Source organism: Onthophagus taurus, chromosome 11 (assembly GCF_036711975.1).
Source record: "Onthophagus taurus isolate NC chromosome 11, IU_Otau_3.0, whole genome shotgun sequence".
NCBI classification, from domain to species: Eukaryota; Metazoa; Arthropoda; class Insecta; order Coleoptera; family Scarabaeidae; genus Onthophagus; species Onthophagus taurus.
In genome coordinates, this window is record NC_091976.1 from 16,688,365 (window position 1) to 16,707,738 (window position 19,374).

Below are 19,374 nucleotides of genomic sequence, written 5' to 3' on the forward strand. Positions count from 1 at the left end.
TGTAAAATCGAAATTATACTCAAAATTAGATCTCGTCTAAAGCAAGAGAAACATGGTGCATATAAATTTGGAATTTATCACATTTGAGCACTGTATTATTTTCCTTTGGCTTAACTAAATATTAGATACATTGAAAATAAAATATTTACAGTACATAATGCATTATAACTGTTAAATGTGGCTGTAAATGCTACTGCCTAACATTAGTAACGGAGTTGAAATTCACGGAGTTGAGAAAACGCGCTTTCAAAAATATTTAAAATTAAACTGAATTTGATTTTACGACGATAGTTGCATACCGTGTTCGTATATTTTTTACTAATTTACTTAACACTAGAACTACCAACACTTTAATGTTAGAGTATCAAGAGCTAAAAAGAACTAAATTGGCTGTCAATAGAGATTATGGAACGTGAGGAATACTTAAAAAATTTATCCTTAAGATCCTCAACACTACAATCCGTTAGTGTGATTAACCAATCCAGTAATGAATATGCAGAATCTGACAGGTAACGGAGTTGAGAATCCGAATTGTCAGAAAAATATTTGTAGAAATCAATCAAAATCTTGAATATATTCAGCGTGTCAATTTTATATTTTTTGACAGTTATAGTGACGTACTAATGTCAACACGAATAATCATGTCGACACGAATATTTTCCGAAACGAGGGACACAACATTTTCCAGATTAATTTAAAACCAAAATCTATAAGAAATTGCAAACCATCCTCAAATATATTTGTTAATTACCCCAAATAAAAAAAAAACAGTAATAATAGTTATTTACGTAACCAGTTATGAAAAGACTAATTTTGTTTAACGAACGTAATAGTTGTTACCTGAGTTAAACAAAATTAGCCGTTTCATGACGTGTTAAGTACAAATTTATTTATTAATTTTTATGATTAATTTTATCTAATTCCATTAAAAAAGCAATTTTTGTTCAAAACATGACTTATTCTATTAGTGACAAATATCAATTTGTAGTTAGGTTAATGATGGTGTAATGATTTCATTACATCACTAGTTATAAAAAAAGTGACGTTACAAAACTTCACATAGACATGTAAAATTGAATTTTCACAATGGAATTAGATAAAATAATATAATAGTATTTTATTTCCGATTTAGAAATAGTTTTAGTTGTAACTTTACATATTCAGTTAAACATTCAGGTGTCCCTCTGCACCTGAATGTTTAACGAAGTGCGAACAAACTTTTAAAAAATTTTGAATTTTATGTACATAAAATGTTTGTTACTTTAATGTAACTTAGTGAAGTGATACTAATGAGGTAATGAGTCTCACCACATAGCTTTTTGCTCGAATGAATGTAATTATCTCAGTTTATAAGATTTAATATTAGAGACCGCTCAGAAGTATATGATAATTTGGTTTTTCCTACATAACTTTTCTAATACTGGACGAATCTTCACACAATTTTCAATGCATAACTAGTGAATATAATTATATTATATTCCAGAGGATACAATATATGCCAAAGCATAGAGGCGTGACAAATTTCTTTTGAAAATAGATGTCAGGCCTAGAAATAACTTTTATTTTAATTTTTTGTTTCGCGTTATTTTCACGTGATATTTTCTAAAAGTTATAAAATATTATTGTTAAGAATGAATAAAATGAAAGCAGTTCGAGATTTGTCGGAATCGACCCTGAAGGCCATCATATAGGGTGCTCGACAAGGATGCACACAGATGCAGCTCACCACGCAGATATCATCAGAATTGAAGACGTGGAGGACACTTGGTTGCTTCATGACGAAGAAACTAAAATGATAGACCTCAAATCACCACCCGGCTGGAGGATAGGCGCGATGCTGTGCAGAGCGAATACACGGCTCACGACGGTGAACATTGGGCGAGAATTGTGGTGTTCTGCGCAGCGCCAACCGTTTACATCGACGGTCAAGAGGAGGCTGAAGGATGCAGGACTCATTGGTCGATGTCCGGTAAAGAAACCATTCGTTTCAACTAAGAACAGCACAACTGCACCCGGCAGCAATAGGAGAACGTCCCTGTGGAGCGACGAGAGCAAGTTCTTGCTATTCGAAACTGATGGCATATCAACAAGTACCTGCTTCCCACGATGAAGCATGTCGGTGGTTCCGTCATGGTGTGGGGGTGCTTCAGCGCTGCTATCACCGGCCCTCTGGTTCGCATTACGAGCACCATGGCCTGCCAGAAGTACAGGGACTGTCTGCAAGATGACATGTTTCCCTGGCCACGCAAAAGCATGGGTCAGTGTTGACCGTTTCAGCAAGACAATGATCCCAAGCACACATCCAGGAATGTCCAACTGGATCAAGCAGCGTTGAGTGGCGGTAATGGACTGGTGCAGCCAGAGCCCGGATCTCAACATCTTCAAACCACTGTGAGACACTCTTTGACACAAGTTGACGGGCATTTGGACCACTTCCGCTGACGAAAAGCTCCAACAGCTGCATGCGAAGTGGGTGAAGATCGACCAGTCTATTATATCAGTCCATCCTGTGATCAACAGGATGGGTTACCCAACCAAGTTCAATTAGTTCGATGTAGGTAGCTCAACATGGCTGATTGCCGTTCACGATTGTTATGTTGATATTTCTTGAGTTATGATTTATTTTTGTTACATCGCTTTATAGCGTATTTTCGTATTTTAATAAAAATAATTTTTTAATAACTCACAGTTGAAACGGATTCTTCTACACAAGTCTATGTCATTTGAAATGCATTGCAAAAACTATGGTGCAAAAATGGTCTACTTTCATAAAGTTATGTAGGAAAATCCAAATTATCATATACTTTTGATTTTATTTGTATAAATTACCAAAAATTGGGTCTAGTTATTTTAGGATTAATTAAAAAAAGGAAACCAAGTCAATTAAAAAGTCTTTAATTTACACAACGTTTAAACTTATTTACATCTTTGAAACAGGTTTAAGTCCCAATATATCAAAACATTGTGCCATAATAAGAGCTGTAGCTTCTGTTAACAACATCCGCCCGTCATTAACTTTAACAATATCCCCCGAAGAATCTTTTTCTACGCAATAACACGAATCATAAAATTCGGTAAACGTTGAAGAAATTTCGTAGATAAATTCACACAAATGATGTAAACATAAATCTTTAGTAATCTTAATCAAAACATCCGGAAAACGTAACAAAACCTTAACCAATTTCCATTCTTTTTCGTGATCAACCGAAATTTGACAAGTTTTTGAAATCTCTTTAATCTTTTCTGGCGAATAATTAGCGTTTCTAGCTATAGATCGAATTCTTGTGTAAGCATATAATAAATAGACAGCGGTATTTCCTTTATCTTCTAACATTTTATCAAAAGAAAAAACGTATTCGTGATTGCGATTATGACACAAATCTGCATACTTTATGCAACCATAAGCAACAGATTCTTGAGCAGCTTTCAATTCTTCGGGTGTTAAAATTTCGTGGCGACCTTTCTCTTGTAATTTATCCAAAGCACGTTTTAAACCTTCATCTAATAAATCGATTAATCGTACTGTATCACCCGATCGAGTTTTAAACTTCTTTTTATCTTCACCCAAAACGACACCGAATCCTACATGATCGACTCTATGATGTGATTTTAAAATACCAGCACGGCGAGCGCATTTAAAAATTGTTTCAAAATGAGTTGCTTGACCCGCATCGGTTACATAAGCGATCCAATCGCATTTATCTTCATGTAAACGTTGTTTTATTGCTGCCATATCCGATGTGTCATAGGTGAAACCCCCGTCGGATTTGCAAATCGTTAAAGGAATCCCAACGTTTTGTTCTCCCCACATTATTTTGCGACCATCATCTTCTTCTAAATATCCATTATCGTTTAATTCTTTAACGATGTCTTCCATGCGTTTTTGATAAAATGATTCACCACGTTCTGTGATTTTTATTTCTAAACGATCGTAAATTTTTTGAAATTCTTGTCGGGACACATTACAAATTAATTCCCAAGCTTTGTGGTAATCCGGTTCAAAAGATTGAAGTTTAACAACACAAGCATACGCTTGCTTTTTAAATTCAGGGTCTTGATCGAATCGCGCTTTTGATTCTTTATAAAAAGCTTGTAAATCGCTAATTGGTGGTGATTTGGTTAAGTAATCGGGGAATTTATCTTTAAGATGAGCAATCAGCATTCCAAATTGAGTACCCCAATCACCAACGTGATTAATACGTAAAACGTCGTGTCCTAAAAATTCTAATAGGCGACATATGCTTTCCCCAATGATTGTTGATCTTAAATGACCCACATGCATTTCTTTGGCGATATTTGGAGATGAAAAATCGACGAGGACGCGACATTTTTTGTCTATATTAGGTGGTTGAACCCCCTTTTCAAAAATTGTTGATAATGTGTTAACCCCAAACGATTTATTGATGAAAATATTTAGAAAACCTGCTCCAGCAATTTCAACTCTTTCAATGATTGGTGAGGATGGAAGTTTTTCGACAATTTTATTGGCAATATCTCTGGGGGATAATTTCTTCCCCATTTGTTTATATAAATTTGCAATTGGCATAGCAGAGTTACATTGATAGTCCCCAAATTTATTAGCTAAAGCAATTACTATAGGGGGATCAACTAAATCAGGAAAAGCTGATGTAATTGCAGTTGAAAAGATATCATTTAAATTGTCTTGTAAACTCTCCATTTTGTTGCTTAATTGAGGTGATTTATTAGATTCCTCAGCTATAGCCTATCAAAAAAAAATTGTACTATACCTTACAAGAATAAATTATTAGATCTTACACGATTTAAAATGTTTAATCTATGTTGTAGCTTTATGTTCTCACTGGTTAAGTCAAGGATTTCTTTTGATGCATTAGGTGCAGGTCGTTGTTCGACAACAGCTCGTTGTAATAAAACAAATTGGTCTTTTAACAATTGTAGTTGTTTCTCCTAAAATTGTATTTTATGAAACCTAGAAAACATTAGTTTTTTTTTACTTACAGCCTCAACTATTTCTTCTTGGTATTCGCCGATAGTCTTTCCCATTCTAAATTATAATAAATAAATGGATGTAAAGGAAATAAATGTATTTTGAAGCGCACGTGAAGGTTTCGTAAAAATTAATGTGTTGTCAAGAATGAAGGAGGTTAACTTGTGTAGTTGGTTGTCTATCCTCCGGTCAAGTTAATATTGTTCCAACACACCAAAATGAGTACCTATAACTGTAATGTTGCTCTTTTTTGAAATAAAGGATGCTCAACATTTTAATTGTTTTCATTCATTTCTTAAACAGAGCAAGGACCCGAGAAGAGGAAATGGAGTATTGGGGAATTTCTGTAGCGACAGGATTACTAGAGATAGTGGCAAAAGAATGATTGATTTCTGCAAGATTACCTACACCCCAGAAACTGAATATGCTATATTAGGTATAAAAGTTATAAGATGAGCGGAAATAGATTCTCACCACAAACTAGTCATAACAGATACAAGATTCTATGCAAGAAAATCAAACTACCATAAAAGGAATTATTAACGCATATAACAGATAGAAAAAAGATGGATAAAACTTAAAACTACAGTAGGGTAAATGCACCGGTTGTGGTTACTGCTTCTATTCCAGATTTCAGCAGAGAAGCTTATAAGTTTCTTGTATATTCTATAGATGGCGTTTTAATACTGTGCGTGTTTAAACTTGAGTAAATCATACTAAATTTTACTTCATACGTGTCCAGATGACGGTGCACTTTGTGTCATTTAGGTTAAGAAACAAGAGGTAAGTATTAAGCATGTTTTTTACTTTTGCTTTAGGAACAAACATTGAAATAGGTTTGAAAACATTTTTTAATGTTTAACAACGTTATTTAAATAGTTTATATCTATTTTCTATCTCATTTATACGAAAATTAACGATGTCCACTAATGGTAGTCATTAAGCAAAGAATTCTGGCGTTATTCTTTTTACACTACCACCTCATACAAGCCATAAGTTGCAGCCACTTGACAAATGTGTATATGGTCCTCTAAAACGTTATTATAATGAGACCTGTAGATCCTGGCTTGCAATAAATCCTGGAAAAAGGATAACAATTTACGAGAGTGCTGAACTGTTATGGATTTGAAAGCACAGCTATTTTTCCAATAAATAAATATGTGTACGGAGACGATGAGTATTTTACAGCAGATGTAACAGATAGATTAGGAAGTGAGCAGCCCACATCAACTAGTAAAGAAACAGAAAATCCACGTCCAACAACTCCTTTAGGTCAAGTCATACCATCAACCAGTACATCCAGTAAGTGTTCTTCTGTGATACCGGGGAAAGATTCGCCATCAAAGAATAATATGCCAGCCTCCAATTTTGTGTCACCAGAGATGTTGCGCCCATATTCGAAAGCCAGTACAGAAGAGAGTATAACTAAAAGGGGTGGGAGGAAGAAAAAGAGAACAGAAGTTTTGACAAGCTCGTCAGTTATGAATAAGCTAGAAGAAGAAATCATGCAAAAATCGAGACAGGAAAGTTTAAAGCAAAAGAAAAATATGGAAAAGAGTGATAGAAAACAAAAGAAAAAACCCATTATGGAACTTATAGAATCCACAAGTGAGAGTGAAAATGAGATGTCGGACTTATCAAATGATTCGAATGATGAATTATCAGAGAATTCTATAGAGAATTTTATGCAAATATTGTGGTTAATTCATTTGTTTTAGTCAAGTTTGCAACAAAAAAAACCATAAAATATTTTGTTGGGATAGTGGAAAATATTAATACGGAAGATGATGCAGTAGTACCAATTGGTGATATTGTTGCCGTTCTTCCACCACCTTTAAATTCTGGAGGTACCTCTAGATTGCAAACCACTTATAGATTTGGTATTGACCTTAGTGGCTATAACGTGGTGTAATTCCGACTTGTTTCATTCTTCTCCTTATTATTCTAGTTGGATGACCACTGTGTCCCATGTATGTAGCCACTGTACCCCGCGTGTGGGGTACAGTGGCTAAAAAGCTTTTTTTTAAATAAATTATTTATAAGTACCAAAAACTCTATTATAATCCTGTAAACTACATATCAATGAAGGCGCTCATAGAAGAGAAAAAAAATAAAATCCAAAAAAGTGGCCACTGTGACCCGCTCTCCCCTACGTGTATTTACCCGTTATGCCGACTTAGGCCACTTGATGATCACACTTGGAACTCAAATCATTTGTTGTGGCCACACATTAGAACAAGATAGAAAATCTTAAACTATACGAAATAAAAAAGCACGAAAAATGTAAAATAATGTATCTATTAATCTACCTTTCCAGACCATGATTTCGAGAAAATAATTTCAATATCCTGAGAGTGCCATGCAGGATGCGCTGAGATCTATTAGAGAGGACAACCTTCCAATAGCAACAGCGTGCAAAAAATATAATGTCCCAAGAACATCTGCTTGAAATAGGCTGAGTGGGACAACTGTTGATGACTGTCGTCGGGTTGGTCCTGCATGTGTCCTGGGAGAAGAACCAGAAAGAAAGCTAGTGAATGGGATCCTCAAATGCGCTTTCAGGGGATTTCCTATTAATAGAGAAGGCCTACTGTACTCGGTACAAAAAATTATTAAAGACTGTAATTTAAGTACAAAATTCACTAATAATACACCAGAACGGGAATGGTTTGATTCGTTTATGAAACGCCACCCCGAAATAACCAAAAAGTAAGCCGAGTTTATAACAAGGCTAGACCGGCTGTTTCAAAATATAATATTCGACAGTGGTTTAAAGAAATTAAAGAACTCTTAGGGCCAGATAGTATTGTATTGGAACGTCGTACCAACAATATCATTTTATTACATATTACGAAGATAAACCAGATACACAAAACAACGTAACCACAAAGCAAAATAATGAAGTAAATGAAAATGGCGAGCAAACACAAAGATAAATAAATTTCTTAAGGGTTGGAGCATATGTGATAATTAAATATGATAAAAATATTTATCCAGCCAAAATTGTAAACGAGGATGGAGGTGAATATTATTGTTTTGCAATGAAGAAAACTGGAAAAGAGAACTGGAAATGGCCTCATGATCTTCTCTGGTACAATGAGAAAGATATTATTTTAGAAATAAGGGATCCATCGGTAGTAAATTCGCGTGGAGTTTATGCAGTTCCGGAAATGAAAATATTCCCTAAATAGGCTACATTTGTTCATTTATTCTTTTTATTTTGAATATTTATTTATTTATATTTTGGAATATGTTGTTCGGTTGTTCCATGAGTTCTTTAATAAAATATTTGTTTATAATAATTGTAGCAAGCATCTTTTCAATACCTACTGGCCACAACTGATACCTTTAATGACCACAACTAGTGAAATGATGACCACAAGTGGCAAAAGTGCACATTCCATGAATTTCATTTATTTGCTATTTGCCCAGTATTTAAAAACTTTAAAACGAACTTTAAAGCTAAAGAAAATAACTTTAACAAAAAAAACTAGTTTTCAAATTCTCTCAAAGAACAAAATGGTGGAGTAAGTAATGAGTGGACATGAACGATGCATCTACCAACAAAAATAGAAGAAGATAGGCAGTGTTACATAAACAAGAGGTACGAACTTAAATAAGTAGTTAGAAAAGCAAAGAATAAAGTATGGAAAGACTTTGGCCAAGAAATACAGGGAAAGTTTAAAGACTATATGGCTAAACGGCATGTAGTATAAATGACAGACCTGGTATAAATATTGCGAAGGGAGGACAAGGGAGGCATTCTTATACTTGATTGCAGTGTTCAATGGTATATGAAAGAAAACCATTTGGAAAGCCATGGAAGTGACATGAACACCTGACAAATTAATCAAGTCACAAGAGCGTTGTATAAAAGAACAACAACAATAGTCAGAATAACGGGGATGGAATCTAAAAGTTTTAATATTGAGGTTTACCTTCGTTTTCAGACTTTGAGAAGACGCTAATGTTTTCTTCTTCTTATTGTTTACCGCTTACTGCCATATACTCCACCAGCAGCGACAAGCTATAAGTAAAGTAATAATTTACATCCTAGATGCTTCTAATGATCTAACTCATCTAGTTCCTAGATGGTCTTTGTGATTGAGCAATTTTTGGTTTCTAAGGATGGTAGACTTCAAGGACCCAAAGTCAAGTTTTTAGACAGTTGTAGTTGTTTATACTTCTGTACCTACTACAGTTTGGGCCTTTCCGAACTCGTTACCTAAGTTCAAGCATTTCCTTATTAAGTTTTCTTTGCCACTATCAGTGTGGTTTTCACATATTAGGTTAGACATTATATGATTAACAATTTTTTAATATTCTCAATTTTAAAAATACATTAGAAAAGAGGGTCAAGAACAGTGTAAATAACCTATTCTTTGATAAAAACTTTATTTTTGTTTGTGTACCTTATTTTCATGGTGGTTAAAAGGAAATATTCTTCCTGTTTATCACAGAATTTGTTTGCTATTTAATCTAAACCAACCAAATAAATAAATTAGTTCTTCTAAAACTATCGACATGACCGTAAGTCATTTTATGGTACTTTTATTTCTGTTATTTTAGTATTTATTATTTTAGAGTAATTATGAATTTTTATATTCTCCTGCCTGGGGGTCAAAATTTAAAGTACGAGGAATCCCGGATAGGGATGGTACAAGTTTTGATATAAATTTAGTACATAATTTATCTAAACAACACATATTTCACCTGAATATTCATTACACCAAAAATAACATTGTTTTTGATACTATGGATATGAATAATAAATGGGATAAGCAAGAAGTAACTGACAATAATCCTATTCGAGCAGGAATCGAATTTGTAGCAGAAGTTACATGCAACAAAGAAGAATATATAGTAAGAATATTAAATATAATTTTACAGTTAATAAATGTTTTAATTATATTGCAGCTGACGATTAACGGAACTTGGACACGTAAATTTAAACACAGACATAATTATTTACACACAGATCGTTTATTAATTGGCGGTGATATACTTTTAATGGAAATTATTCCAAATGTAATTACTCTAGAACCATGTGATAAATAAAGGATTAAATTATATTAATTTTTGTATTTACACTGTTAGTACTTAAACCTTTTTAAATAATTTCAAATAATGGTCAGATAAAATTAGCACATATCTGAGCTTGTAATGCAAATGTAGTAACCCATTTGCATTATAAGATAGAAGTATATCATAAGAAGGTAAAATGCCATATTAACTAAGTGGCAAAAAAAATGCAACACCTCGAAATTTTTACAAGTAATTTGTATTTATTTCAGTAGTGAATCATAACAATTGAAAAAAAATATCAACAATTTATGTCAATAAAATATTACATCCCCACGATTGTTTATCTACCCACTATATATCTACCCAATATATACCTACTATATAACTCTGCGAGGCATGCTCTGAATGAGATGTGAATGGTATCTTGTGGAAGCTCATCCCAGGTTTGCTGTAGATGACGACGAAGTTCCTCATCATATTCCACACATACTCGATCGGGTATGGGGAAGGAAGCACAACGACCACTACTTTATTTAAGCAGTATAGGTACCATTCCATAGATACTTTCCAACATCTTTGTTACATTATTCATGTACACCAGAAATAGTAGTGGCCCAAAGTTCAATTCGGGCAGCATCATGTAGAGAAGAAGCCTTCATAGAGAAATTGTGCTGCCGATGTAGTAAATAAAATTTCATTAATAATAGCAATGTAGAACTAAATTTAAGATTATTTAGCTTATTCAACAAATTGAAATGGTCGAGTTGATAGAACGCCATTCGTTAAATTCGTCAATATTCTAGTCTACAGGATCTAATTGAATGAGATCTAAATTATTCTGCAAAAGCATCGATAATTATTAATTACAAGCGTTTATGCCATTTAGAAGACGCAAAGTAAGAAGCTCGTTTGCACTATGACTAATTGATGAAATTAGATTGATAAACGAACACAAATTAATATCAATCACGAGAACTATCGAATTCTGCGCAATTGTAATCGTAGATGTAAAAATGCTAAAAGGTGTTACTTCTATCATAACTGTCCGATGAACACAACACAAAATGCTTTTGATTGTAATTCGATGGTGAGGTTTCTGTGTTGATCATGAATGTTACAAATAAGGAAACTGCTGCTAAAAAAATGCTTACACCCTTCTGTTCTTTTCCATGAACTCAAAAGTGTGGACTCTGATGGTATTGATCCCAACCTTCTCCTTCCTATTTTGATTATAATTCCCCAATTTGGATTTATATTTTTAATTTTCATTTAAACGGTCTTCACGTCTATCAATATGCAAAACTGCTCAATTGGTGGTTCTGGTCAAAAGCTGTTTGAGGTATTTAGCTTAATCCATCTATATTGTTATCTATCCATAGTTTTTTTTTTTTTCTGCGGGCTGCATGGAGGAGTGGATCGTGACTATGTTACGAGCCAAACGCAGTCCATTTGGTTGCAACCCCGTTCTTTGTAGTCATATATTGCTTTTGTATTTTTTTTTTTTTGTATATTTATGTTTGATTTTTTTTATGTTAAATATGTAAAGTATGTGGGTTATGCCAATAAATATTATTATTATTTCAATACTTAAATTCAACATATTTCAATAGCCTCTCAGGTATAAGTGATCACCCATGAGCGTTAAGATAATTTGAATTGCAATCGGGATTTTGAAGAAATTGGTAGTACATTACGTTCCACTAGGAGCGACAGGAAATAAATCAAGTAATAATTTACATCATAGATGTTTTCTTGTTTAAAAAGTGTTTGATATTTTAAAGGCATGCAACCACGTTTTCGATATGTTCACAGTTGTGTAACTTTCAGATGGCGATAATAAAATAATTCAATAAAAAACAAACTTATAGCTTTTACAGGATTCAAGTATACAAATTAATAAGTTGTATTAACATTAGAAATTCATGCTGTTGTAGTATCTGACATCTCACCATCCATAGGTGATTGCAAATACCGTTGGTTTGGATTTTCTGTTGGTGAAGAAGTTGCAAGCGAATTATTCTTAATGAATCAATGTCATAAATCTCCCATCTCAAGTTTGACCGAGACTAAACGAAATGATTTCCAATGTTGTATCAACGAGATATTAATTGTATCGTCTTGGCCTTAGCGTAATCAAGCCATGTCACACTTCTTCATTCTAAGTTTGACCGAGGCATTGTAAAATTATCTACAACTTTATATCAATGTCTTATTAACTGTAGCCTCTCGGCCTCGACTTAATCAAGTTATATCAAAAATTCCATGTTTTAAGTTTGTACCAGGTACACCAAAATTATTTCCAACTTTGTATCGATGTGGTATTCATTGTAATGTCTTGGCTTGCTCGCACTGTATTATGAATCCCACATCCTAAACCTAACCAAGTGACAACAATGATTTCTAACCTTGTATCTCTGAGGCTTAGAGCAAAATAGTAATCATCAACATGACATTTATCATTATTTCGTTTAAATTAATTCTATTTTTCCTCTTCTATTCGTAGGAATCAAAATAGTAATCATCATCATGATATTTATCACTGTTTCGTTTAAATTGATTCAACGTTACCTCTTCCATGCGTAGGAATTTTTGCAATTCGCTTTGTATCTCATTTTGATTGATAATGATCTCTTCCCATTTGATGGTTTAAGGTTATTTCGTTTATTCTTACGAAATATCCTCATTATAATATTAAGAAAATTACACGTGATTAAATTTATCATCTCTTCAAACTCCACGTAATCGATTTAAAATATATATGTTAGGTTTTGAGTATATATTCAGATTAGTTCAGATTAATTCTTGAATTAATGCACTGCCTATTTTCATTAATAGTATTAGTACCTATTGCAGATGTATTGGTTATAATAATTAAAATGTTTAGGATTACGGATATGTTTGAATCGTTTGAGGTGATCGGATAGATATTTATTTATGTCAAATTCAAGCTAAACTCATGTATTATATGATTAACAATTTTTTAATATTCTTAGTTTTAAAAATAATATAGAAAAAATGTTAAAAACAGTGTAAATAATCTATTCTTTGATAAAAACTTTATTTTTGTACATTGTTTTTATGGTGGTTAAAAACCACCGTAAATGATGCAAGAATATACACACAAAAAGGAAATATTCTTCCTGTTTTTCACAGAATTTGTTTGCTATTTAATCGTAACCAACAAAATAAAAAATTTGTGTTTTTAAAACTACCGAAATGACTGTAAGTAATTTTATGACACTTTTACTTGTGTTATTTTAGTATTATTTTAGAGTAATCGGGCACAATTTTTATATTCTCCTGTCTGGGGGTCAACATTTAAAGTACGAGGAATCCCGGATAAAAATGGTACAAATATTGATATAAACTTGCTACATCATTTATCTAAACAACACATCTTTCACCTGAATATTCATTACACCAAAAACAACATTGTTTTTGCTTCTATGGATATCAATAATAAATGGGAAAATCCAGAAGGAACTGGCGATAATCCTGTTCGACCAGGAATCGAATTTGAAGCAGAAGTTACCTGCAACAAGGAAGAATATGTCGTAAGAACATTAAATAGAATTTAAATAGAACCTTACAGTTAACAAACATTTTAATTATATTGCAGTTGAAGATTAACGGAACTTGGACACGTAAATTTAAACATAGACATCATTATTTACACACAGATCGTTTATTAATTGGCGGTGATATACTTTTAATGGAAGTTATTCCAAATGTAATTACTCCAGAACCATGTACCAAGTAAAGTGTTAAATCATATTAATTTTTGTTCAATAAATAAAAATAAGCTTAAAGAAAACATTAAACAATTTTGCGATTAACTCAATAATTTATTTTACAAGTTTCTCTGCTTGAACATTTTTTGATGTTAAATTTATAGAAAAATCCTTTGCTTCTGATTTGTAAATTTTGCCATTTGTTATCCAGTGCTAGGTTGATGTATATTATTATTAAACTAACACTAGACCTAAAACTAGAAACGACTAAACAAGGAGGATAAACATTCTGGTTTAGCCGTCTTACAAAACGCGGCTAAACCCGAATGTTTCATGCGTATTAATACCACTGACGAGTGAATGAGATCACATATATTTTGTAAAAGCTTAAAGAAGAAGACAAAAAAAATGTCTGGAAAAGACTGGAAAAAATACTCTGCATCCCTTCTACTCTTTACAAATGACCAAAAGTGATTTATTTCCAAAACTCTTCCACCGACCAGTCCAAATATCTTAACAGCAGTGTTTCAGTAGCTGTAAAATATTTGCATAACATTTTCAAGGTCACCACTTAGACACATTTTTCAATTTCAATAAGATAGTTGTTAATGTCATGAGTCAATGAGCTTTATTAAAGTTGGGTGTAACTCAGGCGTACAGCTAAATCCAGATGTTTCTAGTTCTAAGTCTAGTGTTAATTCTAGTTTTAATTGTAATGGTGCGTTAGGTTGTTGTATATTTTTATTGAACTAAAACTAACACTAAAAACATTCGCGTTTAGCCATCTTGAAAGACGCACGGCTAAACCTAGGGGTGGACCGTTGAATTTGGGGGAATAATACAAAACAAAGAAATGTATTGCATTTTGAGTATTACATTCTTAAAATGCAACGAAACAAGAAAACAAAACTATATATTTAATAAAAGATAAAAAATAACAGGAATAAGAAAATAAAACATATATAGGTATAACTATTACACATAATGGAATATTTAAAGATTAATTTTTTTGCACTTTTGTGCAGCAAAGTCCTTTATTTGATCATCACATTTCAAATCTTTGGTCAAATCACTATTTAATGCCATAATTGTTAAATAATTTAGTCTTTCATTTGACATGGTTGTTCTATATTTATTTTCTATATAAGACATTCTAGAAAATGAGCACTCTGCCTCGCAGCTCGTGATTGGTAACGTTAAAAGACATTCTAAGATTGTGTAAGAATTAGGACAAACATCGACCAGCAATCAATTTGAATATATCACCGCTATAATACACTGATTTTTATTTCTTCAAATTTATTGTTACTAACATTGTTATCTTAAATGGAACCCATATGTTTTTTTAGTGATGGAACGGATAGAGATTTTGCGAAAAGCAGAATACCGGATATTTGGCATCCTCTTCGGCCGGATATCCGGTATATCTATCCGGCCATTATGGTTATAATTTCTGGTGCACTTCTGAAGTGATATCCTACATTGCTACATTATCGCGATATTTGAATAAAAACTAAATTAATAAGAAAGCTGATAAGATATGTCAACTTATTTGGGTCCAAAATACAAAACGAACTTTTTTGATGCTGATTTAATTAACGAAGCAACTCTAAAAAGAGGATACTATAATTAATAATTGGTGATATTTCCACAAGGATCCTTGAAGAAATGAATTTTATATCGAATTTTGAAAGTTATCGATGAAAATTGCATCATCGAAAATTTTATCAAAACTTCAAATATTGTTTTCTTAAAAACTAAGTTATTTTTCAAAACGTGATGGTTCATTGAAAAGAGGACACTTTTATTAACACTTTGGGACATTTTCATACTCATATTCCAAGAACTGGATTTTATACGAATTTTTAAAACTTCATCGGCGAAAACTGTAAAATTCGAAAAAATTGTCGATCATTTCAAAAATTTATTTCTCAAGAACTAAAACTGATTTTTCAAAACGGCTTTTTGCATTAAAAAGAGGATACTTTAATTAATAATTGGTGATATTTCCACAAGGATCCTTCAAGAAATTAATTTTATAGCGAATTTTGCATGTTATCGATGAAAATTGCAGCATCGAAAATTTTATCAAAACTTCAAATATTGTTTTCTTAAAAACTAAAAGTTGTTTTTCAAAACATGTTGGTTCATTGAAAAGAGGACACTTTTATTAACACTTTGGGAAATTTTCATACTCATATTCCAAGAAGTGGATTTTATACGAATTTATAAAACTTAATCGACTAAAATTGCAAAATTCGAAAAAATTGTCGATTATTTCAAAAATTTTTTTTTCAAGAACTAAAACTGATTTTTCAAAACGGCTTGTTGCATTAAAAAGAGGATATTTTAATTAATAATTGGTGATATTTCCACAAGGATCCTTCATGAAATTAATTTTATAGCGAATTTTGGTAGTTATCGATGAAAATTGCATCATCGAAAATTTTATCAAAACTTCAAATATTGTTTTCTTAAAAACTAAAAGTTGTTTTTCAAAACATGTTGGTTCATTGATAAGAGGATACTGTTATTAATACTTTGGAAAATTTTCATACTCATATTCCAATAAATGGATTTTATACGAATTTTTAAAATTTAATCGGCGAAAACTGCAAAATTTGAAAAAATTGTCGATCATTTCAAAAATTTATTTCGCAAGAACTAAAAGTGATTTTTCAAAACGGTTTTTTGCATTATAAAGAGGATACTTTAATTAATAATTGGTGATATTTTCACAGGGATCTTTGAAGAAATTAATTTTATAGCGAATTTTGAAAATTATGGATGAAAATTGCAACAACGAAAATTTTATCAAAACTTGAAATATTGTTTTCTTAAAAACTAAAAGTTATTTTTCAAAACGTGTTAGTTCATTGGAAAGAGGACACCCTTATTAATTCTTTGAGAAGGTTTCAAACTCATATTCCAAGAAATCGATTTTATACGAATTTTTGAAAAAATTGTCGATCATTTCAAAAATTTATTTTTCAAGAACTGAAAGTTATTTTTCAAAACGGCTTTTTGCATTAAAAAGAGGATACTTTAATTAATAATCGAAAGTGATAACAGCAGATCTGTTGGTAATGAATGTGAGGATAAATTACAAGCAAAGAGAAGAAATCTAGACGAAACTGTAACAAGAGATTTTATATATCGTATTGGGATTGTTAGAATGAGGTTGCTAATGACAAACCTGATATAAATAAAGTTGTTTTCAATGAAAAAAGTCCTATTGGGGTTGAACTTGATTATTATCTGCAGTGTCCAACACCTAAAAGAGATACTAGTTCCTGTGAATGGTGGAGTACTAAGTAATAGGTTTTTAATATTCGGCCACATTTTAAAAAATCCGTTCCACCACTAGTTTTTTTTGCATATTTTGATAGACAATATTTGCTTCTATCTGATGAACATATCATAAATTTGTATAAGAAAAAACCGAGAATAATTGCATTTTCTGAAAATACTAAATTAGTAAATTATAAAGGGGACCTTGATGAGCCGGGGCCCCGGGGTGCAGCCCATACCTAAATCTGGGGCTGGCTAAAAAGGCTGCAGTTCTAGTGCGTCTGGAAAGATGCATGGCTACACCCAAAACTTTCTCCACATTTCAGATTGCAGATAAGAATAAGCTTAAAGAAAATGTAAAACAATTTTGCTATTAACTCAATAATTTATTTTACAAGTTTCTTTGCTTGAACATTTTTTGATGTTAAATTTACAGAAAAATCCTTTGCTTCCACATCATTATACTCTAAAATACACCCAAATAATTTTTGTGTATTCACCAAACATCCCGTAAGAATTCTACAATATTTCACTGCTTTATCATCTTTGTAAGTAACCAACAAACGTTTACTTAAATACTCTTCGCATAAAGATACAAATCCAATTTCAATGTATCGTTCCAAATGAGCTGAATACATTTGTACTGAAAGTCTTAAAGTTTCATAATCTTCTAATTTTCCAGCAGGAACATACGTCATTGTGTAATGAAAACCCAAAGGATCGTAAAACTTTTTTATAATATCTACAATTTCATCATAACTATTTTTGTAGGCTTCCTCGTTATTTGTTGTTGCAACGAAAAATCTCGTTGTTGTGTATTGATTTAAATGAAACAATCCTGGTTCTTTTGATTCAAAATCAGCGGAAACTGGTTCGTAAATTTTACCATTTGTAAATAGCTTTATTGGCAAATAACTTGTTTGAATAGAAAATCTTGTAAAGTATGCCATAAAAGCTTCAAGTGATGCTCCTCCGGTTAAATGAAGCCGATTTACCGAAAACTTTGATTCATCTTCGTGAATTGTAAAAATTTTATTTGCATCCGAAAAATCTGAACAGCAACCTTCAACAATTGCACTTCGTACAAAACTTGGGGATACAACGGGTATAAAATTATTATTAGTGAATATTTCTTCTGTATAATTTGATAATGCAAATTCAAAATCAGCTCCTTCATTTTCTAAGAAAAAGAAAGAAGGGTTTATGTAACGAAGCATCTTTTTTTCTTCACCAATATTTAAATGACTTCTCGATTTTATTGTTGGCCGCTGATGGAGGGAGTGAATTAGAGTTTCTTTTTCAATTGGGGTTCGTTTATCTAAAACGTTAGGGATGGATAAAGCATTAAGAGCGGCCGTTTCTTCAACGGGATACAGATAATTTTTTAATGTGTTATAATTTCCTTTTAATAGACGTGCTTGATCTTTTAAATGATTAATTTCTGATTCTTTTTCTTTATTGTTTAATAATTGAGCGATATCGCGACTTAACGCTTGCTTTGTGACGTCCATAATCGCTAAATCTTCAATCAAAGTCCTATAAAAGGACCAATTTTTTATTATTTTATCTAAATCTATAGCTTTTTTACGCGCTTTTAAATTAAATTTTAATTCGTTTATGTCTTTTATACGATCTTCAAAATCAATGTGAGGTGTTAATAAAGAATAAGTGTTTCCGGCTTTATCCCCGGTAACATACAAAGCCGATTTAAATCTTAATTGTATATTATTTAAATTAACAATACGTTTAAATATCTTCCTCAACATTTTCTTCACTTATTTCTTTATTTTCTTGAGTTTCTATTTTACGTTTTTTTGGTTGAATGAAATTTCCGTGACCTGCTGCTCTTTCTGAATCCTCGATTGTATATGGTTCTAATTCTAGCGCCTTTAATCTTCTTTTATGGACTTTTGTGCGAAAATGTTCGTGTAAAGCTTCGTTATTGATGAAATAACGAGCACAGTGGAGGCAGTAGAATTGAGCGTTTCCAGGTTTATCGTAATCTACTTCTTGGTTGAGAAGTTTTCCGACGTTTTGTGGTTGGAGGTCTTCATCGATCTGGAATGAAAAGAAATTATATTTCAGAGCTATTAGAATAGACATTTTTGGGGTACCTCATCTAAGTCTTTCGTTCGACGTTTTGTTCTCCACTTTTTTTTCAAATGTGTGTCACCATAGTGATATTTTTTACGTTTATAAACCATTTCTTATTGAGAAAGACACTTAACTGTTTAATGCAAATTTGATGATTCTCGTAAATGCTAAAACGATGGATATTTCTTTAAATATTCGATGTTGTGCACGTGGATATTTCTGGAATCACTTTTGAGGTTATGTTTTGCTTAATGTCAATTAGGTATT

The 19,374-nt window shown here is 32.1% G+C and overlaps 4 protein-coding genes across 5 annotated transcripts; 2 read left to right on the forward strand and 2 right to left on the reverse strand.

The window, feature by feature from the left end:
• Positions 1–2,879: 2,879 nt before the first annotated feature.
• Positions 2,880–5,303, reverse strand: LOC111419190 (arginine--tRNA ligase-like protein). The gene is made up of 3 exons (XM_023052002.2): positions 4,978–5,303; positions 4,777–4,926; positions 2,880–4,723 (listed from the first exon to the last, which is right to left on the reverse strand). The coding sequence occupies exons 1-3, from the start codon at positions 5,020–5,022 to the stop codon at positions 2,921–2,923; spliced, it is 1,998 nt and encodes a 665-aa protein (XP_022907770.1). The 5' UTR covers positions 5,023–5,303; the 3' UTR covers positions 2,880–2,920.
• Positions 5,304–8,251: 2,948 nt separating this feature from the next.
• Positions 8,252–10,038, forward strand: LOC111419848 (galectin-8-like). Its single transcript, XM_023052760.2, has 3 exons — positions 8,252–9,496; positions 9,551–9,829; positions 9,884–10,038. Exons 1-3 carry the CDS (start codon positions 9,491–9,493, stop codon positions 10,022–10,024), a joined length of 426 nt encoding a protein of 141 aa, XP_022908528.2. The 5' UTR covers positions 8,252–9,490; the 3' UTR covers positions 10,025–10,038.
• A 3,092-nt stretch (positions 10,039–13,130) lies between these two features.
• On the forward strand, positions 13,131–13,827 carry LOC111419447 (galectin-8-like). The gene is made up of 3 exons (XM_023052285.2): positions 13,131–13,213; positions 13,264–13,545; positions 13,611–13,827. Exons 1-3 carry the CDS (start codon positions 13,208–13,210, stop codon positions 13,749–13,751), a joined length of 429 nt encoding a protein of 142 aa, XP_022908053.1. The 5' UTR covers positions 13,131–13,207; the 3' UTR covers positions 13,752–13,827.
• Positions 13,828–17,378: 3,551 nt separating this feature from the next.
• On the reverse strand, positions 17,379–19,374 carry LOC111419291 (Seryl-tRNA synthetase-like insect mitochondrial protein). Of its 2 annotated transcripts, none has more exons than XM_023052175.2 (2): positions 19,242–19,374; positions 17,379–19,071 (listed from the first exon to the last, which is right to left on the reverse strand). In XM_023052175.2, the coding sequence occupies exon 2, from the start codon at positions 18,777–18,779 to the stop codon at positions 17,400–17,402; it is 1,380 nt and encodes a 459-aa protein (XP_022907943.2). In that variant the 5' UTR covers positions 18,780–19,071; positions 19,242–19,374; the 3' UTR covers positions 17,379–17,399. The 2 variants fall into 2 exon arrangements, with proteins under 2 accessions (XP_022907943.2, XP_022907871.2); XM_023052103.2 differs by having other exon boundaries at positions 19,128–19,363.